The sequence below is a fragment of the Equus przewalskii genome, chromosome 13 (genome assembly GCF_037783145.1).
Source record: "Equus przewalskii isolate Varuska chromosome 13, EquPr2, whole genome shotgun sequence".
Classification (NCBI taxonomy): domain Eukaryota; kingdom Metazoa; phylum Chordata; class Mammalia; order Perissodactyla; family Equidae; genus Equus; species Equus przewalskii.
This window is the reverse complement of record NC_091843.1, coordinates 39,197,896-39,216,377: the sequence shown is the minus strand read 5'-3', so window position 1 is coordinate 39,216,377 and position 18,482 is coordinate 39,197,896. Positions and strand designations below refer to the sequence as shown.

Genomic DNA, 18,482 nt, shown 5'->3' with positions numbered 1-18,482 from the left:
GACTCAAATCTAGGGAACCATAACTGTTTCTGGTCCTTTGAACTTTTGCATGGTCTTGTTTCCTGTTAGTACCTATTGTCAACATAACCAGGAAAGAATAGTATAGATACACAATGATGTGTAGAAACAAGGAGCTATGATATGCATATGGTTAGATGAGGCTGACTGACTGGGTTCCATGAGATACTTCAGGTTAGGATGGACCTCTTTCTCTTTCTAGTGCTCCTGTCATGCAGTCTTACTGAAATCTAGACTATTACATGTTTTCTTGGATCACCGTCATTCATTGCCCAAAGGATCTACCACTTGTATAGAGTGTGGGAATGTGTGGATGTAAAGACCAGCACATTCTGTTATATTCATGCAGGCAGCTCGCCCTCCAACCAGTTTGACAAACCTAAGGATATTGTTGAAGTTCTTCACTACCTTAACTCAAAAGAAGCCTCTGGGGTTTTTTTCAGTTAATATTTATTAAGTGTGAGTGTGTGTCTAGCATTGTACAACACTCTATTCTTGTCCCATAAAAGCAGCTTCAGGCTTTTCCTTATTTTCAAGCAGAAAGTTAGTCTTAAAATTATCAACAATGCAGTGTGGACCAGCTTGAGCTCATATGTTTATTTATTCCATGTATTCAGGACTGAGAAATATTTAAAAAAAAAAAAAACCCAAAACCAGATCCCATAGGTTACAGAAAGACTAGGGAGCCCTGAGAAATTAGTTACACTCAAAAACATCAAAGCGGCAGTGAGTTGAAATCAAAATGCTATTTCCTTTCTTGCATTCATCATGTTTCTGTTTGAACACAAATTTCTTGAAAAGCAAGATATGCATCCAGGTTTTAAGAACACTGCTTTCTAGTCAGAAGATCTGGTCCCCTGTCTTCCACTTATAGGTACGCTGTAGGATCACTCGAGTCACAGTTTTCAATATGCACATGGGATTGTATGCCAGGATAAACTTTCTGCAAGGGCAGTACAGTTCCCAGTTTTTCTCCCTTCTTGATGGAACCTTTATGTTTAATTGGCTTAACGTGTAACATTTTAATACAGAAACCTAAAAGAAAAGTAAAATTATTCATTATCTGGATTTTAGTAACCTTGAATCAGAAATTCAAAAACATAAGAACAGAAATGGGAAAAAAGACAAAAAGAAAGGAGAGTTGATTGAACTCAATGAGCGAATGGAAGTACACTGCAAAATCATCAGAAACGAAGACTAAAATTACAAGGTGCCTGAGGAAGAATGGATTCAAATTAAAATTTAGTAACGCCATTGAAGAATAGCAGAAAAACACTAGTAGCTGATAAAATTGACCCAGAACAATGTCAACTCCAAGACATATTCTAATGAAACTGTTAGACTTTAAAGAAAAAAAAAATTGAAATAACTGGCAGAAGAATACAAGTCTACCTAAATACTAAAAGAAAAACTTTTTAAAAACAGAGACCCACCAAATAGAGAAATAGAGAGTTAACAGAATACCATAATTATAACATAAAACAATATGACCATGTTGGGACCAAATATTTGAGTTATATTTATATATGTTAACTCATGTATTAAAAAGGTTTTCATATTGGCTTGAAAAACAAGACCCAATTCTATGCTGTGTACGATAAAACACAGTAATTGAAAGGCTAAAAATTAAGGTGTGGACAAAGGTTTGCCAAACAAATGGAAGCAAAAAGGAAAGCAAGAGTTATGATCCCGTTACCGGAGGGTGGAATTCAGGCCAAAAAGCATTGAAACAAGACAAATAACACAGAGACATCTATACAAAGCATCTATACAAAGCAGAGACTACAGGAGATACGAGGAGAAATAGATAGGAACCTACTAGTACTAAAGACTTTAGCACACTTATGTCAATGAAAGCAGGTCGAAGGACAGGAAACATAAGTAAGGGTGTAGAAGGGTGTTGTCCGGTGTGGTAGCCACCTGCCATGTGTGGCTAGTCAGCACTTGAAATGTAGCTAACCTGAATTAGATGTGCTTTAAGTATAAGATACACACTGGATTTTGAAGACAATACCAAAAAAAGGTAAAATAATGATTTTTATATTAATTGCATTTTGAAATGATATTTTGAGATAGAGTTAATTAAAATATTAAGATTAATTTTACCAGTTTCGTTTTACTTCCTTAATGTGATTACTGGACACTTTAAAATTACATATGTGGCTTTTATTATATGTCTATTGGGCAGCATTGCTGGAGAAGATCTAAAAATCAATAAGGTGTGTCTTATGTACATATGTTAAACAGAATATGTGCAAGACCTCTATCCTGAAAGTTAACACAACAGCTACATATAAGAAAGCAAGAAGACCTAAATAAATAGAAAATATAACATGGTTATTTATTGGAGGACTCATTACTTTTAAGATATCAGTTCTCAGTTTGATCTGTATAATCAATGCAAACCTGATCAAAGTTGCAGCAGGATTTTTGGTGGAAATTAACAAACTGATTTTGTAATTTATTTGGAAATGCAAGTGACCAAGAATTGCCAAGGCAATCTAAAAGAAGAACAAAGTTGCAAGACTTACTCTGTCAAATATCAAGATGTATTTTAAATTTATAGTAATTAAAACTGTATTACTCGTGGAAGATTGACAAGCTGACTGATGGAACACAGTAGAAAGACTGGAAACAGACCTACATATATTCAGACTGATTTATGACACACAATACTGTGATGCAGTAGGAGAAAAAATGGTCTTGTCAAGTGAGTGGTACTGAGTCAATTAGATATCAATATAGGGAAAAAAATCTCTATTTCATTCCTTGCACAAAAACGAATTCCAGATGGATTCTAAATCTAAAGATGAAAGGTGAAGCAATAATGCTTGTGGATGAAAACATAGGGAGAATGTCTTTATGACTTCAGGGTAGGCAAAGGTGTCTTAAACAGGTAAAAAAAAGTGTTAACAGTAAATGAAAATATTACTAAATTGGATTCCATTAAAAATAAAGAATTTTTGCTTATTAAAAGACAACATTAAGAATGCGAAAAGGCAACCCATAAAGTGGGAGAAGATATTTACAATACGTGTATCTGACAAAGGGCTCTTAGGCAAAATATACAAAAAGCACCTACATACCAGTAAGAAAAAGACAGGAGAAAAAGGGCAGAATATGTGAATAGGCACTTTGCAAAAGACAATATCCATGTTATCGATAAGTATGAAAAGGTGCTCAATTTCATTAGCCATCAGAGAAATGCAAATTAAAGCCAAATGAGAGACCACTGCCTATTCATTAGAATGACTGAAATGAAAATGTCTAGATAGATAACACCAAGTATTGTGTATGGAGCAAGTGGAACTTTCATCCACTCTTGGTAGGAGTGTAAATTGGTACACCTACTCTGGGAAACTGTGTGGCAGTATCTACTAAAACTGAAGATACACATAGACCAGTTAACCCAGCAATTCCTCTCCTGTAGCTTTCTGCCAATTGCTGAATATGTTGATTCCAGTTATGCATTCTGGAACTGGGGAAATTACTACAGGGTGGATTTGTGGACATGCTGGGCTCACTGTAAGATGGACCCTAGTGAAAAACTGCGTTGATCACCTGACCCTGGAAGTCCCTAGTCTGGCTGGTGGACCACATCGACCTTTGGGGCTCAAGGAATTAGTGTCATCCCTTTGGGGGTGGCTAGAAGTAAGGTTTACAGTATAAATTCTTGACTGTGTGACAGAGCTCTTCCTCAAAAGGACTCAGCCTCCCTTTCACTCAGGAGCTGTGGGACTGTAAACTGACTCAAGTCTGAGAGTAGGTTGGCAAGAGGGGGAAAATTTTGTGACCCATTATTGTGATGATTGAAGTCAGAATTTTGTTCATCAGACTTAGAGCATTTCCATTTATACAGATTAAATAAGGCTTTAGTAAGCTGCCCATCTATTCACTTCTGGAGTCACCATGATTAACTAGACAATGCTACAGACCTCTGTGCTTCAGATGACTCTGATTACTGCTTCAGCTCTCCCGCCTGTGAGGTAACCATGCCAACCCTGGCATTGGCTACTAAGTGGACCCCATGCAATGGCAGCAGTTTCTCTTATCAGTTCAGATCTACAGAGGATAGCTACCATATAGCTCCTCAAGGGTTTGGGCTTTCTCACAAAGTTTCTCACAGCCTTAGAGAGGGAGTGTCCTCCGGACCCACTCCCAAAAGGAATGCATATTTATGTTCGTTAAAAGAAATGTTCAAGAAAGTTCAGAGCAGCATTTTCATAATCACCTGAAACTGGATGCTACCCAAATGTCCATCTAGAGAAGAATGATTAAAAAGATGAAGATATATGCATATAATGGAGTACTATGCATCAATAAGAATGAAGGAACTAAAAGTACATGCAAAAACATGGATGAATCTCACAAACATGAGGTGGAGTGAAGGAAGCCCCACAAGATACTGCATGCTGCTTAATTTTATGTATTTCGTTTTCAAAAATGGGCAAAACTAAGTTGTGGTGGGATAGTGATTACCCTTGGTGGGAATAATGACTAAAAGGTAGCACAAGGGGTTTCTAGGGTGCTGCCCATGTTCTTTTTCTTGATCTGGGTGCTGGTTACACAGGTATGTTCACTTTGTGAAAATTCATGGAGCTGTACACTTATGCTTTGTGCACTTGTCTGTGTGTATGTTATACCTCAGTAGAATTAAAGCAAACAAACAGCAAGCCCAGTAGGAGTACCAGGAGACTCAGCTCAACCTAGAACATGGAGGCCTTTGGAAATATTTCACAGTCAACTCTCACAGAAATGCCAACACTTTTGAATTGCAGGATTTTGGTAAATGAAAGTATTTAGTCATTATAGTTGATAGTGCTGAAAGTGATTTTATTTATAGATTGTGAAGCAAAGCCACATTGGCCCCAGAAGGAAAGCCCTTCAGTCAGCTATAGAGTTAGGTGGAGTGTGTTCATAAAGAAGACGATTTCAGGGAAAGGGGTGGAACATCTTTGAAAATGCATTAGCTGTCGTAGTTTGGTACCCTAGGCCCTTTATGTTCTAGGTTTTATAATTTTCGAGGAAGTCTGAAACTTCTATGTATGGAATATGCATTAAATAAATAAGCACCAAACACGTCCAGTCTGTGCCCCAGGTATATACACCACCTCTTACCTCTTCCAGATAGCCGAACACCATTATTGATGGCATTTTTGTCTTTATACGGTTTCTCCTGGGCCACAATCATTCCGGTGAAAGGTGCATACACGGTAGATCCATCAGAGCACAAGACATCCACGCCCTGGTGAGGCCTGTGACTTTTAGGGTGTAAATAAGAATGAGCAGACTGAGGAACTGCCCTGGGAACTCCATTGCCCAAGAACATGGTGTCAGCCCACTGTTCCCAGACTAGGGCATCAAAAATTGAAGCTGCTAGGACATGTTGAGACGTCCTGGGTTTCCTCACTCTGTTTAACCCTCCCTCCCTGCGGGTAGTAATAACCATGTTGTAAAGATTAAAGCATTTAAGATTGCATTTGATACACAGGAAGCCTTTAAAAAATAATAGCTATTATTATTATATGGCATTTTGGGGAAATGAGGCAATCCATGTAAGTAAATGTTATAGATATCTGAATCTTGACACCTTCAAGACCACTTAGAAAGAGTTGTCTCTTTCTGGGAACCTACCGTAAAGAATCATAGGTTACCTTAGTCTTATTTTTCTCTCGGTGATCCAGAAGTCATGATAAACATCATTTCCTGTATACAGTATTTTAATACAGTGAGTGATACATCCTGACTCTATTAAAGTATGTGGAGCACAAACACAGAATGACCCCAGATTATGAGATTTCTTGAGGCTGTTGTCACTGTGCCCACTCTTACCAGCCTCTTCTCCCTTCTAATAGGCTACTCCCTGAAAAGTCAGATTCACCAGGATTGTTAGAATTAGTGTAAAGCAACACTGGGCAGGTTGCAGGGGAAGAGCCAGTAAGTGACTGTATAAGTCAAGTGCGTAAACTTTAGGGCTATGCACTACTTTAGTCTTAATTTTGGCAATTCGGAGGCCATTTTTCAAATTTCCCATCTCTTAGCCCTGTTCTGGGTATTTGAGTTTGCTTTGTAAGTAGTATCTGTGTAAGTGAGAGTTCCACTATAATTAAGATGGAAATAATGATGCAGTTGGACACACGGCTATTTCATCAGAAAGTGGCACTCCCACGGTGGTACTGTGTGTTGTGAAAATTGACGTGTGCCCCTGACTGTCTAGAAGAAATTGCCTGCTTAGGGCCAGCCTCTGGTGCTCAGCAACCAGAGCTGGGTCAGTAACGCCACGGTTTGAGGGGAAGAGCATCCAAAAGCCTGAAGCCTCGGCCAGCCTTCACTACCTGCAGCTGTGGTTAGCACATCCCTTAACCCCTTGGTACCTCGGTTCAAGTTGCTCCTCTATAAAATGGGATGGTAATGCTTGATTTTCACCTCGGAAAAACCAGGTGAGATCAGTCAACGTGTGAAAACATTGAGGGAAAACACTGTGTTTGCTCCCCTCTCTTTATTCAGTGCTCTGTTCCCAACTCAGAGCCCATACTTGAAGCAGAGTTCTTGGAAGTTGCTCCAAAGACAGTAATGTAACTTGTTTCATCTCTGAGTTTTGCCACTGTCAGAGGGAGATGATTGTGAGCACCTGGGGACATGTAGGGCAAGGACACTAAGCAAAGAGGTTAAGAGCCAGAGGAGTTTATGGTTATTTGTGAAACCCCATACCTTTGAGCAGTGTACCGGCCACAGCCATGGCTGTCACACGTCCTGATCTCATTGGAAGACTTGCCAGCACATATATTAGCCCATGGTCCAGCCAGTGCTAAAATGGAAAAACATGAGAGGCAGAATTCCTGACCTCACATATTTCTAATCTCCGTTTGCCTTATGTCTCCCAGTGGGCTCAAAAATTATGTTTCCGCTATAGTTTTTTCCTAACTTTCTGTAGTTTATGGGGAGGTCTTCCTCTAACTCCGGATTCAGATATAAAAGTGGCTTTTTCCCTGGCCACAGAATTCTGTTTTACGACATAAAGAGTATTCATAAACGTGTTTACTTAGAAGCAGTAAACGCCATCATTATAGTTTGTTTCCAATTATGCACTAATAAATGGTGTAAACTGTGCTTTTCAAATTTTCTTTACTCATAGCTTGGCATGGGGACCACCATGTATAGGTTAAACAAAATAATTAAATATTGTGGCTCAAAGAAATAATTTTAGAAACTCTAAAGTAACTCTGAAATGTTCCTTTATTGTTAGTCCTGTTACTCAAAACCAAGAAAATGTTTAAATTAAAGGAGAAACAAACTCTGAACTATCAGGGTTTATTTAACACTAAATAAATCTCTTTCATATTTGCAAACATGGAAGAGGGAGAGTCTTAGAAACAAGAACATGTCCAACTAATTTAGCCTAGAATGGAGTCAGGGGAGGGGGAAGGGAGGAGAAACGATATGAAAAGAAGTGATATGAAAAGTTATGAAGCAGTAAAACACGCAGGAGGGGCTGGCGCTGTCAGTGTATTTTGTGTGAACTTTGCTTTAAGTGCAACTTCTCTTTAATATAGTAAGCACTTGATAAATATTCAATTGAATTAAATTTCCTAGATTTCCATTGTTAACATTCACAGAGAGACACAATTAGCAAACTCATCCTTTCACTGCAAAACTAACAAAAATAGAAGCAAAAACGAGGAACTGATAATTTGACTGTTGATTTTCTTTAACAATATTTTACTATTCATTAATATATGTGCTATGAAGACAAGCTACAGAATATGGCCGTTAAGCATATTCTTTATATACTTTTAAGAGATGAATTTCAAAATTCTTATACCTTGGGGCCAAGCTTCAAGTCAACACCTTGATCAAGATATAATACCATCACTTTGGCAACAAATATTTCTCCTTGGCAATTGAGGCATGTACTACACGATTTATTAATTTGTTCATTTTTCTCTCCTGCTGTGACTATTAAGGGAGTGTTCCCCTTGTCTTAATCCACACCAATCTCTGTATCAGGAATTTTCTAAATCAAATTCTTACACAAAGTTTTTTGTCTAATTTTGTTCCAGTTAAGTCCTAGGCCAAGATCGAAAAACTTATCTTAAAGTCCTTCCATTCCAAAGTTTTTGGTTCCCTCCCTAAAGACCTAGAATATTCAGCTGGAAATCATTGAGAACCCCCCCCCATGTATGCTCTCTATTCCATTTTTAATAACCAAATCTATAAGTTTCTGTTGTGACTATGCTATTAATAACTTTAAATCTATCCTTTACATCAGTTTTTAAAGATTAGCCAAGATTCTAATATTGTATTTTTGACTTACCAGTCGAAATCAAAACAGCCAAAAAGATGACTCCTGTGGAAAACATTTGGCTTTTATTTCACTTATGACGTTTCTTCCTCTGGTACTTATAATTGCCCCCACACTCTCTTTGAAGAATATTCAAGTTTGAATTAGTATTTTCTAACTATTTAGCCTTACAACTCTGCAGCTCTCATTTCTTTAATTTGGTGTGAGAGAGAAAAAAATCTGAGACTGGAGCAAGTCAAAGTCTAATATTCCATGGGTAGCTATTTGGTTCACATGTAGGACTTATGTAAAAGCTTTTGATCTGAAGAAGCAGCTAATTTTATTGGAAATGCTGACTAAATATTAACAGGAAGTGATAAGGCTAGGTGAAGAGTGACTGTCCTTGAGGCTGTGGCTTCATGAATAGCTGCATTTAGAGTAAAAATACAAAGATTTGCACAGACTATAGGATAACAATTACCTCTGAGGAGGGAAGGAAATAGAATTGTGGAGGGGTACACAGTATGCTTAAACTCTAAAATACTTTATGTATAAAAAAGAAAAATTCCAGAAGCAAATATGTAAAAATATTCATTTGTTAATTATTGGAGGTAGATACATGAGCATTTGTTTTATGATTCTCTGTACTTTTCCATATATTTCAAACATGTACCAGCACTTCCTTCTTTTTATGCTTAATGGTAGATGAGCCCCTCACGTGAGATGAATTTTCTATGGAAACGTCTCCATTTAAGTAATTTGTCACTGGCTGTGGGAGGCTGAGATTTTGGCCCAATTCCTCCCCCCTCCCTGCATCCGCACCCTTGCCACGTCTCATTGGGGGCAGAGGGACTTCCCCAACCATTCATTTGTGGTTCAGCTGTATGACTTGCTCTGACCAATAAAATAAGGCAGAGGTGACAATGCATCAGAGGAGCCTGAACCCTACGGGTTCACCCTGTGTATTTCCATTCACTTTCTTGTGTTCTGCCATTGCCTCGAGGACAGCATTCCCAGGCTAACCTACTGGCCCCAGGAAGAGAATGACAGTCACATGGAGCAGAGTCACCCTAGCCAAGCCACCCCAGCTGAAGCTGCCCTAGCATACTCCTTAATTCACATTAGAAAATCACCAGCTCTCAGAATTATTGAACACAATAATTACACTCCAGTGTTTTTAAGAAAATTTTAAGGGAAGTGGTCGTAAGCAACGTTCAGATGTTTGCTACATGTTAGAGATCTTTTGATTAGAAACAATGATCGACTAATAGACAGCTTTGAATGAGATCTTTATCCTCTCTGAGCTGTACGTCCTCATAAAGAAATATATGTGGAAGTCTGGTTACTTGTTGGGCTACAATTACGGAAGGGCGCTTAACTTTTGCCAGATGTAGTCAACTGTCAGCATTATAAGTTGACCTCTCATTTCTCCCCCATGCCTCATGCCTCATGCCTTGACCATTTTATTTTTCTTAGCACTTTTGCCAAAGATAGAGAGGGCCAGGAGGAGGAGGAGGAGGAGGAGAAATTCAAACTGGCTGTAATTCAAGTTTGAAGGCAGTGGTGATAAAAACCACTTTTCCTGTATTGAGACTAACTAAGAGTACCTGCCTCTTTCAGCACAGTGTTCTCATCTCTAGAAAAGCTTGAGATGAAATAGTGTGAGAGTTCACCCAATGCAAGTCTCAGTTGATCCTCTCTCGTCCCTGCTTCTCTGTAACTACGTCTTCCGCTTCCTATGAAGTAGGTAGTGAGCTCATGTTGAAATAGCGAAGTGAGGGGACTGGCCATATTCCAGGAGTTTATGAACAAATCGATTCTGATAAAAACCACTGAATCGTACACTTCTCTCTGCTGAGCCAGAGAAAATAATTGGTTTTCTTCTCTTAAGGCTAATTGTGTCCTTTTGTGGATAATTTATTTATTGATTTTTAAGAAGTAGCCGTATTTATTGTTCTGATTATATAAGTAATACATTCTTACTGCAAAAATTACCCCCCAATTCCAAAAAAGTATAAAATATTCCCCAATAACGTTTTGGGTATAAGTGTTTCTCTTCTTACTTTTATCTAATCTCTCATCAGGAAAATCTTGTTTTATTCAATAGGTACCATCTTCACCTGAGCCTAGCACTAAAAGTGAAATGCAAGAAAAGACTAAAGATTGTAATAGAACACTAAATAACAGAAGAGTTAAAGTGTTGGATATGTCCGAGTGCTTCCATCTGGGCAAAATTTATGTGAAACCTTTTTGGTTTTCCTTAGCTGTGGGAATAATGGGTGAGAGGGTGTGGAAATCATTTCTTCAGTGTCTTTCATCTTCGATTTGATCTACAGTTTGGAGGCCTTTGTGAAAGGGATGAGGCCACTGTGATTTGCAAAGGGTCGTTGGCCTGGGTGACCTGACTAAACACACTGGCTCCCGCCCTCTCTCCTCCTCCGTGCTTCACTGGAATGAGCCCACTTAGAAACAGCACGCTGTGTTAAGGTACTGATTTATTAACCAAATGCATTCAGAAACCTGAAATATGTCCAGAACCGTTCTACTAAAGTCCACTTAGTTGTGACTGGAGTGAAGAAGGCACTAAATACATACAATTTGGCTTGTGGAAGCCTTAGCATAATGAGCTCCCACTTGGTTTCTTCCATCGCTGACTTGAAAATGCTAAGCAAACGTTTAAATCATTCATTCCACCCACCCTGACCCTCCTCCCACAAATCCTCTGTGCTGATAGAGAGAATGGAAATAATTACAAGTATGAGACATTAGTCACCACGGCTTTGGGAGGTGAAATAAGCAAGGGAGCCGGATTTAGTTACAAAAATAATTTTAATGTGAAGAATTGTTTCTAAGTTTTCTATTGTATGGGTTGGTTGACTTATCCTAAAAGACAGGAACCCAAAGAAGCATTTTCTAATAAGCCATTTCCTTTTTCATTGATGGAATAATGGAGGGGACACATTGTGATTCTTACAATGGAGTATTAGGTTTGATTTGCTTTAAATTAAGTTGTAAATTACTGAAGGTGAAAAGCTCCCTTTATGAAACGTGAACACAATACAACTTTGCGTCATGTCTAATGCAATACTTCAGGATTAGAGGGATGTGGCCAGGAGGTTTTCTGGCTAGAGGCCCCTGAGGGAGCATTATCTAAGACAGAGTGGCAGTATATATACAGTAGTTCTCCCTTAGCCGCAGTTTCACTTTCTATGGTTTTGGTTACCCATGGTCAACTATTGTCCCAAAATATTAAATGGAAAATTCCAGAAATAATTCATACGTTTTAAATTTCATGCTATTCTGAGTAGTGTGATGAAATCTCTTGCTGTCCTGCTCCGTCCCATCTGGGACATGAATCATCCCTTTGTTGGATCCCCAACCATCGACGTCATCTGTTCCTGACATCCAAACATAGACATTGTCATGGCTTAATGATCCACCTTCTAAGGTATCGTCACAACGTCAATAGTAGCCTAATGCTACATTACAATGCCTACGTCACTGACCTTACTTCATCTCATCACATAGGCATTGTATCATGTCACATCGTCACATCAAGGAGGAGAGTACAGTACAGTGAGTACAGTACAGTAAGATATTTCGAGAGAGAGACCACATTCATGTAGCTCTTATTACATTGTTATAATTGTTCTATTTTATTATTAGTTATTGTCATTCATCTCTTACTGTGCCTAATTTATAAATTAAACTTTATCATAGGTATATATAGGAAAAAACAGTGTATACAGTGTTCGGTACTATCCACAGTTTCAGGCATCCACGGGGCGTCTTAGAATGTATCCCCCATGGATAAGGGGGACTACTGTACCATTACTTTCCTGGCTATGACCAAGGCAGACATTACTAATCAAGCATGATAGTCTGTCAAACTACCCTCAGACATGTCCTCATGATCTTGCTTCTCACAAAATCTTTCCCAACTATTAGTGTGTTGAAGTTAACATATGGACTAAACCCTACTTGTCATTCTTGATTGAGGTGAATTTACCTTAATCTAGAGTCTGGCCCTTAGTTTTTTCAGTGTCTCAGACTCAGACTCAGGGAAAGTGATTCAAGTTCATTAAGTTACCAGAAGCCAAATAAATGAACACAGAGACAGGTAGATGATAGATAGATAAATGGAGGTGATTATCAAAGGAGATGATTCCTCTCTACTGGTGGGATGTGCTCCCTTCTTGCTGTTAGAATCCTTGGGAAAGTGGTTTGATGAATGTGGAATGGAAGCTAAAAGAGATGAAGAATTTTAAGGGCTTTTCCAAGCAACTGTGTGGTCCAGTCTGAAATCTCTTTCCTTTCCCCTGATAAATGGACTAGAAAATATTTCTCCCTTGGGTGACACCAAATGGGCCCATGAACTTCTGGCATCTTAATCCCTTTCTGGCTCCCTAGGCCCATGTTTTTCAAGTGGGAGTACCCAGAGGTGGGTCAGGTAACAGAAGATGCCACAGGATAAACATGGTGACAGAGTGTCAGTTTTTCTTTAGGATTAGGAATGGGGCAAGAGGAAAAAGAATAATCACTATATATAGTAAATGTGTGTGTTTTTTTATATCTGCTAGTATATTAAATCTTTTTTTAATTGAGACTGAATTCAAATAACATAAAATTCACCCTTTTAAAGTAGTCTATTCAGTGTATTTTAGTATATCCACAGAATCGTGCAGTCTTTACTACTATCTAATTCCAGAAAACTTTCATCACCCCAAAATGGAAAACCACACATATTAGCAATCACTCCCCATTCCCTACTATCTCCAGCTCCTGGCAGCTATTAATACACTTTTTCTCTCTGTGGATTTGCCTATTCTGGACATTTCATATGAATGAAATCATACAATATGTGGCCTGTTCTGTCTCGCTTCTTTCACTAAGTATAATGTTTTCAAGGTTCATCCAAGTTATAACATGTATCAGTACTTTATTCCTTTGTATGACTAGATAAAAGTCCATCAAATGAATATGCTATATTTTGTTTATCCATTCATTAGTCGATGGACATTTGGATTGTCTCCATTTGGGGCTATTATGAATAACGCTGCTATGAACATTCATGTACAAGTTTTTGTGTGGACCTGTGTTTTCAGTTCTCTTAGGTATACACCTCGCAGTGGAATTGTTGGGTCATGTGGTAACTCTGCGTTTAACTTTTTGAGGAACTAGTTAACTAATTTCCAAACTGAGTGCATCAATTTACATTCCCACCAGTAATGTATGAAAGTTCCAGTTTCTCTACATCCTCATCCTCACCAACACTTGCTGTTATCTGTCTTTTTAATTATAGCTCTCCTATAATTGGTGGGTGTGAAGTAATATCTCATTTTACTTTTGATTTGAATTTCTCTCATAACCAATGAGGTTGAACATCTTTTCATGTGCTTATTGCCCATTTGTATATCTTCTTTGGACAAAAGTCTATTTAAGTCCTTTGCCCAGTTTTTTTTTTTTTTTTGAGGAAGATCATCCCTTAGCTAACTACTGCCAATCCTTCTCTTTTTGCTGAGGAAGATTGGCTCTGAGCTAACATCGGTGCCCATCTTCCTCTACTTTATATGTGGGACGCCTACCACAGCATGGTGTGCCAAGCGGTGCCATGTCCGCACCTGGGATCCGAACCTGCGAACCCCAGGCCGCCGAGAAGTGGTACGTGGGCACTTAACTGCTGTGCCACTGGGCTGGCCCCTGCCCGGTTTTTATTTGGATTGTTTATCTTTTTATTGTTGAATTGTAAGAGTTTTTAAAATATATTCTGGATATTAGATCTTTGTTAGATATATGGTTTGCAGATATTTTGTCTCATTATATAAGTTATCTTTTCACTCTCTTGATAGTGTCCTCTGAAGTATAGAAGTTTTTAATTTTAATGAAATTTAAGTATCTATTTTCCATTGGCTGCTTGTGCTTTAGATGTCATATCTAAAAAAACATCACCTAATCCAAGGTCATGACGATTTATGCCTATGTTTTATTCTAAGAATGTTATAACTTTATCTCTTGCATTTAGACCTTTGATCCATTTTGAGTAATTTAGCATATGGTGTGAAGTAGAGGGTCCAAATGCGTTTTTTTGTATGTAGATATCCAGTTCTCCCAGTACCATTTGTTAAAAAGACTTATTATTTCCCCTATTTAGTTCTTTTGACCCCCTTGTTGGAATTCAATTGTCCACTTTGGACTCAGTTCTATTTCATTGATCTATACGTCTATCCTATGCCAGTACCACACAGACTTGATTACTGTAGCTTTATAGTAAATTGTGAAATCAGGAAGTTCGAGTCTCTTCCAACTTTTTCTTCTTTTTCAGAATTGTTTTGGTTATTCTGGTTCCCTTGCATTTCTGTATGATTTTTAGAATGTCAGTTTCTGGAAAAAACTGAAAGGCAGCTGAAGTTTTGATAGAGACTGAGTTAAATCTGCAGGTCAATTTGTTAAATGTCTTACTAAGTATTTTATCCTTTTTGATGCTATTGTAAATGGAATTGTTTTCTTAATTTCTTAATTAATTCTTAATTTCATTTTCAGATTGTTCATTCCTAGTGTAAAGAAACACAACTGCTTTTTGTATATATATATATATATATATATATATATATATATATATATATATATATATATATATATCTTGTATCCTGCAATCTTGCTGAATGTTTATTAGCTCCAACGCTTTTTATTTTTTGATGGATTCCTTAGAATTTTTTATATAACAAGGTCATGTCGTCTGCAAATACACTTTTTTATTTCTCTATCACTGCTTTCTTTTGTAGTCAATAGATATTTTCTAGTGTACCCTTTAATTTCCTTGTCATTTCTTTTACTATATATTTTTAGTTATTTCCTTAGTGGTTACCTTGTTGATTATAACTTAACTTATAACCATCTGGTTCAGATTAATACCACCTTAATTTCAGTAGAACACAAAAACTTTGCCCCTAAATAGCTCCATTCTTTCCCTCCTCTTTTGTGCTTTGTCATACAAACTACACCTTTATACATCGTGCGCCCATCGACATGCAGATTTCTAATTCTTGCTTTATTTACTTATGTAGTTACTTTACCAGTGTTCTTATTTTTTCACATGGATTCAAGTTCCAAGTGTAGCATCCTTTCATTTCAGCCTGAAGGACTCGGTTAGCATTTCCTGTAGAGCAGATCTGTTAGCAAAAATTCTCTGAGTTTTTGATTATCTGGGATTGTCTTAACTTCTCCTTCATTTTTGAAGGATAATTTTGCCATATCTAGGATTCTTAGTTAGCAGGTTGTTTTCTTTCAGTACTTTTCTTTAGGTACTATGTCATCCCGCTGCCTTCTGGGCTCCATGATTTCTGGCGGCCAATCAACTGTTAACCTCATGAGAGTTCCTTGTATGTGAAGAAGTCCCTCTCTCTCATTGCTTTCAAGATTCTGTTTTTGTCCTTGTCTTTTGATAATTTGATGCTGATGTGTCTAGTCTGTGAGTTTTAGTGTGTCTTACCTGGATTTTGCTGAGCTTCTTGATTGTATAGATTAATCTTTTTCATCAAATTTGAGAAGTTTTTAGTCATTATTTCTTTAAATATTCTTTCTGCCCCTTTCTCTCTCTCTCCTGTCCTTCTGAGACTCCTATCATACATATATTGGTGTTCTTGAGGATACCTCACAGGTCTCTGTTTCTGTTCGTTTTTCTTCTTTCTTTTTGTTCCTGAAACTGGATAATCTCAATTGACGTATCTTCAAGGTTGCTGATTCTTTTCTCTGCCTGCTCAAATCTGATGTTGAGCCCCTCTAGAGAATTTTTTATGTCAGTTATTGTGTTTTCCAACTCTGGAATTCTTACTTTTTAAAATATATAAATATGTGTCTATATATAATTTCTATCTCTTTATTGAAATTCTCTGTTTGGTGAGATAGTGTTCTCATACTTTCCTTTAGTTCTTTATACTTGATTTCCTTTAGTTCTCTGAAGATATTTAAAGTGGCTGATTTATAGTCTTTGTCTAGTGTGTTCAACATCTGCTTTTCCTAATGACAGCATCTATTGGCTCTTCTCTGTGCTCAGTCCTTACATGAAGTTGTCTGGCTGTATCTGGCTACCAGAGCCATGACCCCATGGAGAGTGCTTGTACTTATGCAGAACATAAATATTCTCCCTTTTTCTACCCACTGTTGCTAACGGCAGAGGATCAGAAATGAGGAGGCTCCTCCCTGCATCTCATTAAATTACAGTATCTGCCTTCACAGCTGACAAGCACTAATATTTTACCTAAGGTTGCTTTCAAGAACTCTTGTGAACTGATTGACTCTCTGTCTCTGGCATACCTTTGTAGCTAAAAGACATTGGTGGTTGTCTACACAAAATAAAATAAGATCACTCTAGATTGTGAGATTTAAATTAGACATGAACTTTCTCCAGTGAAGGTTTTCTTTATCCCATTGGGTACAAATATGCAACCAAGGAAGACTCTATACCTTCTCATTATTTAAATCCATTCTTTTCAAATGAGGGTCTTTTAGTTTCAAAATCCTGCCTGAGAATTTTGACTAAGGACTGACCATTTGATTATAAGATTTCAGAATGTACTAAGCCTCAGTCAATAGACAACTCTCACTCTATCAAATGCTTACAGGCCCACAGTGGGCATATTTCCTCACCCAGTTTCACCATCTGCTAGTACTTTGACCAACAGAAAGCAAACAGCCCAGGGCCACCTAGGGAAACACAGACTTAGATCACCCCAAACCATGGTAAACAGATGTGATTAGCCCACTGAGCTTTGAACCCTGAAATTGCACCACACACAGACATGGTCAGAGCATTGCCAGAGGTTACAACACACACATTCTTGGCACCATTGTTCTGATTGACTCAGACCAGCTGACCATATTAAACTGAGTGGTAAATGAATTATCACAATGGAAGAAATGATGCTTTCCTATTCAGGGATTAAAATGTCTCTCTAGGGGCTGGCCTGGTAGTGCAGTGGTTAAGTTCACACGTTCCGCTTCAGCAGCCTGAGGTTCACTGGTTTGGATCCTGGATATGGACCTACGCACCGCTTATCAAGCCATGCTGCAGCAGGCATCCCACATATAAAGTAGAGGAAGATGGGCACAGATGTTAGCTCAGGGCCAATCTTCCTCAAAAAAAAAAAAAAAAAGTCTTTCCAGCTATTGATACTTCCTAAAAAAGAAACTGTCGACATAAATGACTTTTAAAGTTACAGTACTACTTTGCTGTTCAACAACTCAAGCCATCACACACTCAGTGAGCAGTGTGTGCAAGGCACTGAATTGCTGTGAGAACATGAAGATGAGTAGGGAGGCAAGCAGGCCAGGAAACACTGACAACCTTGGACAGGGGAATGAGGGTGAGTGTGGGCCAGGAGGAGTGAAACAGGTTGACAGAGTGTTGCTTGTCCTGTAGCTGCCTGAGCCCATGAAGCACTTCAGAGGGCCTTGTAAATCAAGCCTAATCCCCCAGTTTGCTTGTTTCCAGCAATAAAGATGGAATTTTTGAATTTCATTTGACTCTAGGGAGATCTGGAACTGCTCCAGGAATATTTGTGTTGGATGCTATGAGAGGGGATAGGGAAGTAATTATTGGATATTTAAGTACGTGTGTGCAAGGACTAGATACATTTGTGTTTTTATCTGTTTTCAAAATTTACTTTAAAATTGTTTTATGAGAACGTATATCAGAGATATAAAACAATTTTTTCTGTTATTGCTAAATAGGAACTATCAAGAAAAGGACCTTGGTTGGATTTGTTGGACATGAAAGACAGACTGTGACCTTCAGAGTCGATCACTCTAGCAAAACTGAACCTTAGTCCGACAGCAGGGTAAACAGAGGTTTTCAGGGGAAATGCAACAGTCATAGCCTGGAAATATCTTTTGTACTTCCAAATTCTGATAATTTCTTTCTGCTGGAGATGTTTTCTCTCTGCATTTAACAAAAGGATACCCATCTGTATTAGTCAGGGTTCTCCAGAGAAACAGAACCAAAAGGCTGTGTGTGTATATAAAATAGCAATGTATTTTTTCTATATACAGAATATATATACGCACAAAATAACCCTCTCTATATTATACAATAAAGAGAGAGAGTTATTTTGAGGAATTGGCTCATGAGATTGTGGAAGCTGGGAAGTCTAAAATCTCCAGGGCATGCGGGCAGGATGAAGACCCA

At 38.1% G+C, this 18,482-nt stretch overlaps 1 protein-coding gene across 1 annotated transcript; it reads right to left on the bottom strand.

Annotated features, from left to right (window-relative positions):
• Positions 1–600: 600 nt before the first annotated feature.
• Positions 601–8,663, bottom strand: LECT2 (leukocyte cell derived chemotaxin 2). The gene is made up of 4 exons (XM_008510382.2): positions 8,333–8,663; positions 6,730–6,826; positions 5,137–5,279; positions 601–1,053 (listed from the first exon to the last, which is right to left on the bottom strand). The coding sequence occupies exons 1-4, from the start codon at positions 8,376–8,378 to the stop codon at positions 887–889; spliced, it is 453 nt and encodes a 150-aa protein (XP_008508604.1). The 5' UTR covers positions 8,379–8,663; the 3' UTR covers positions 601–886.
• Between the last annotated feature and the right edge of the window lie 9,819 nt (positions 8,664–18,482).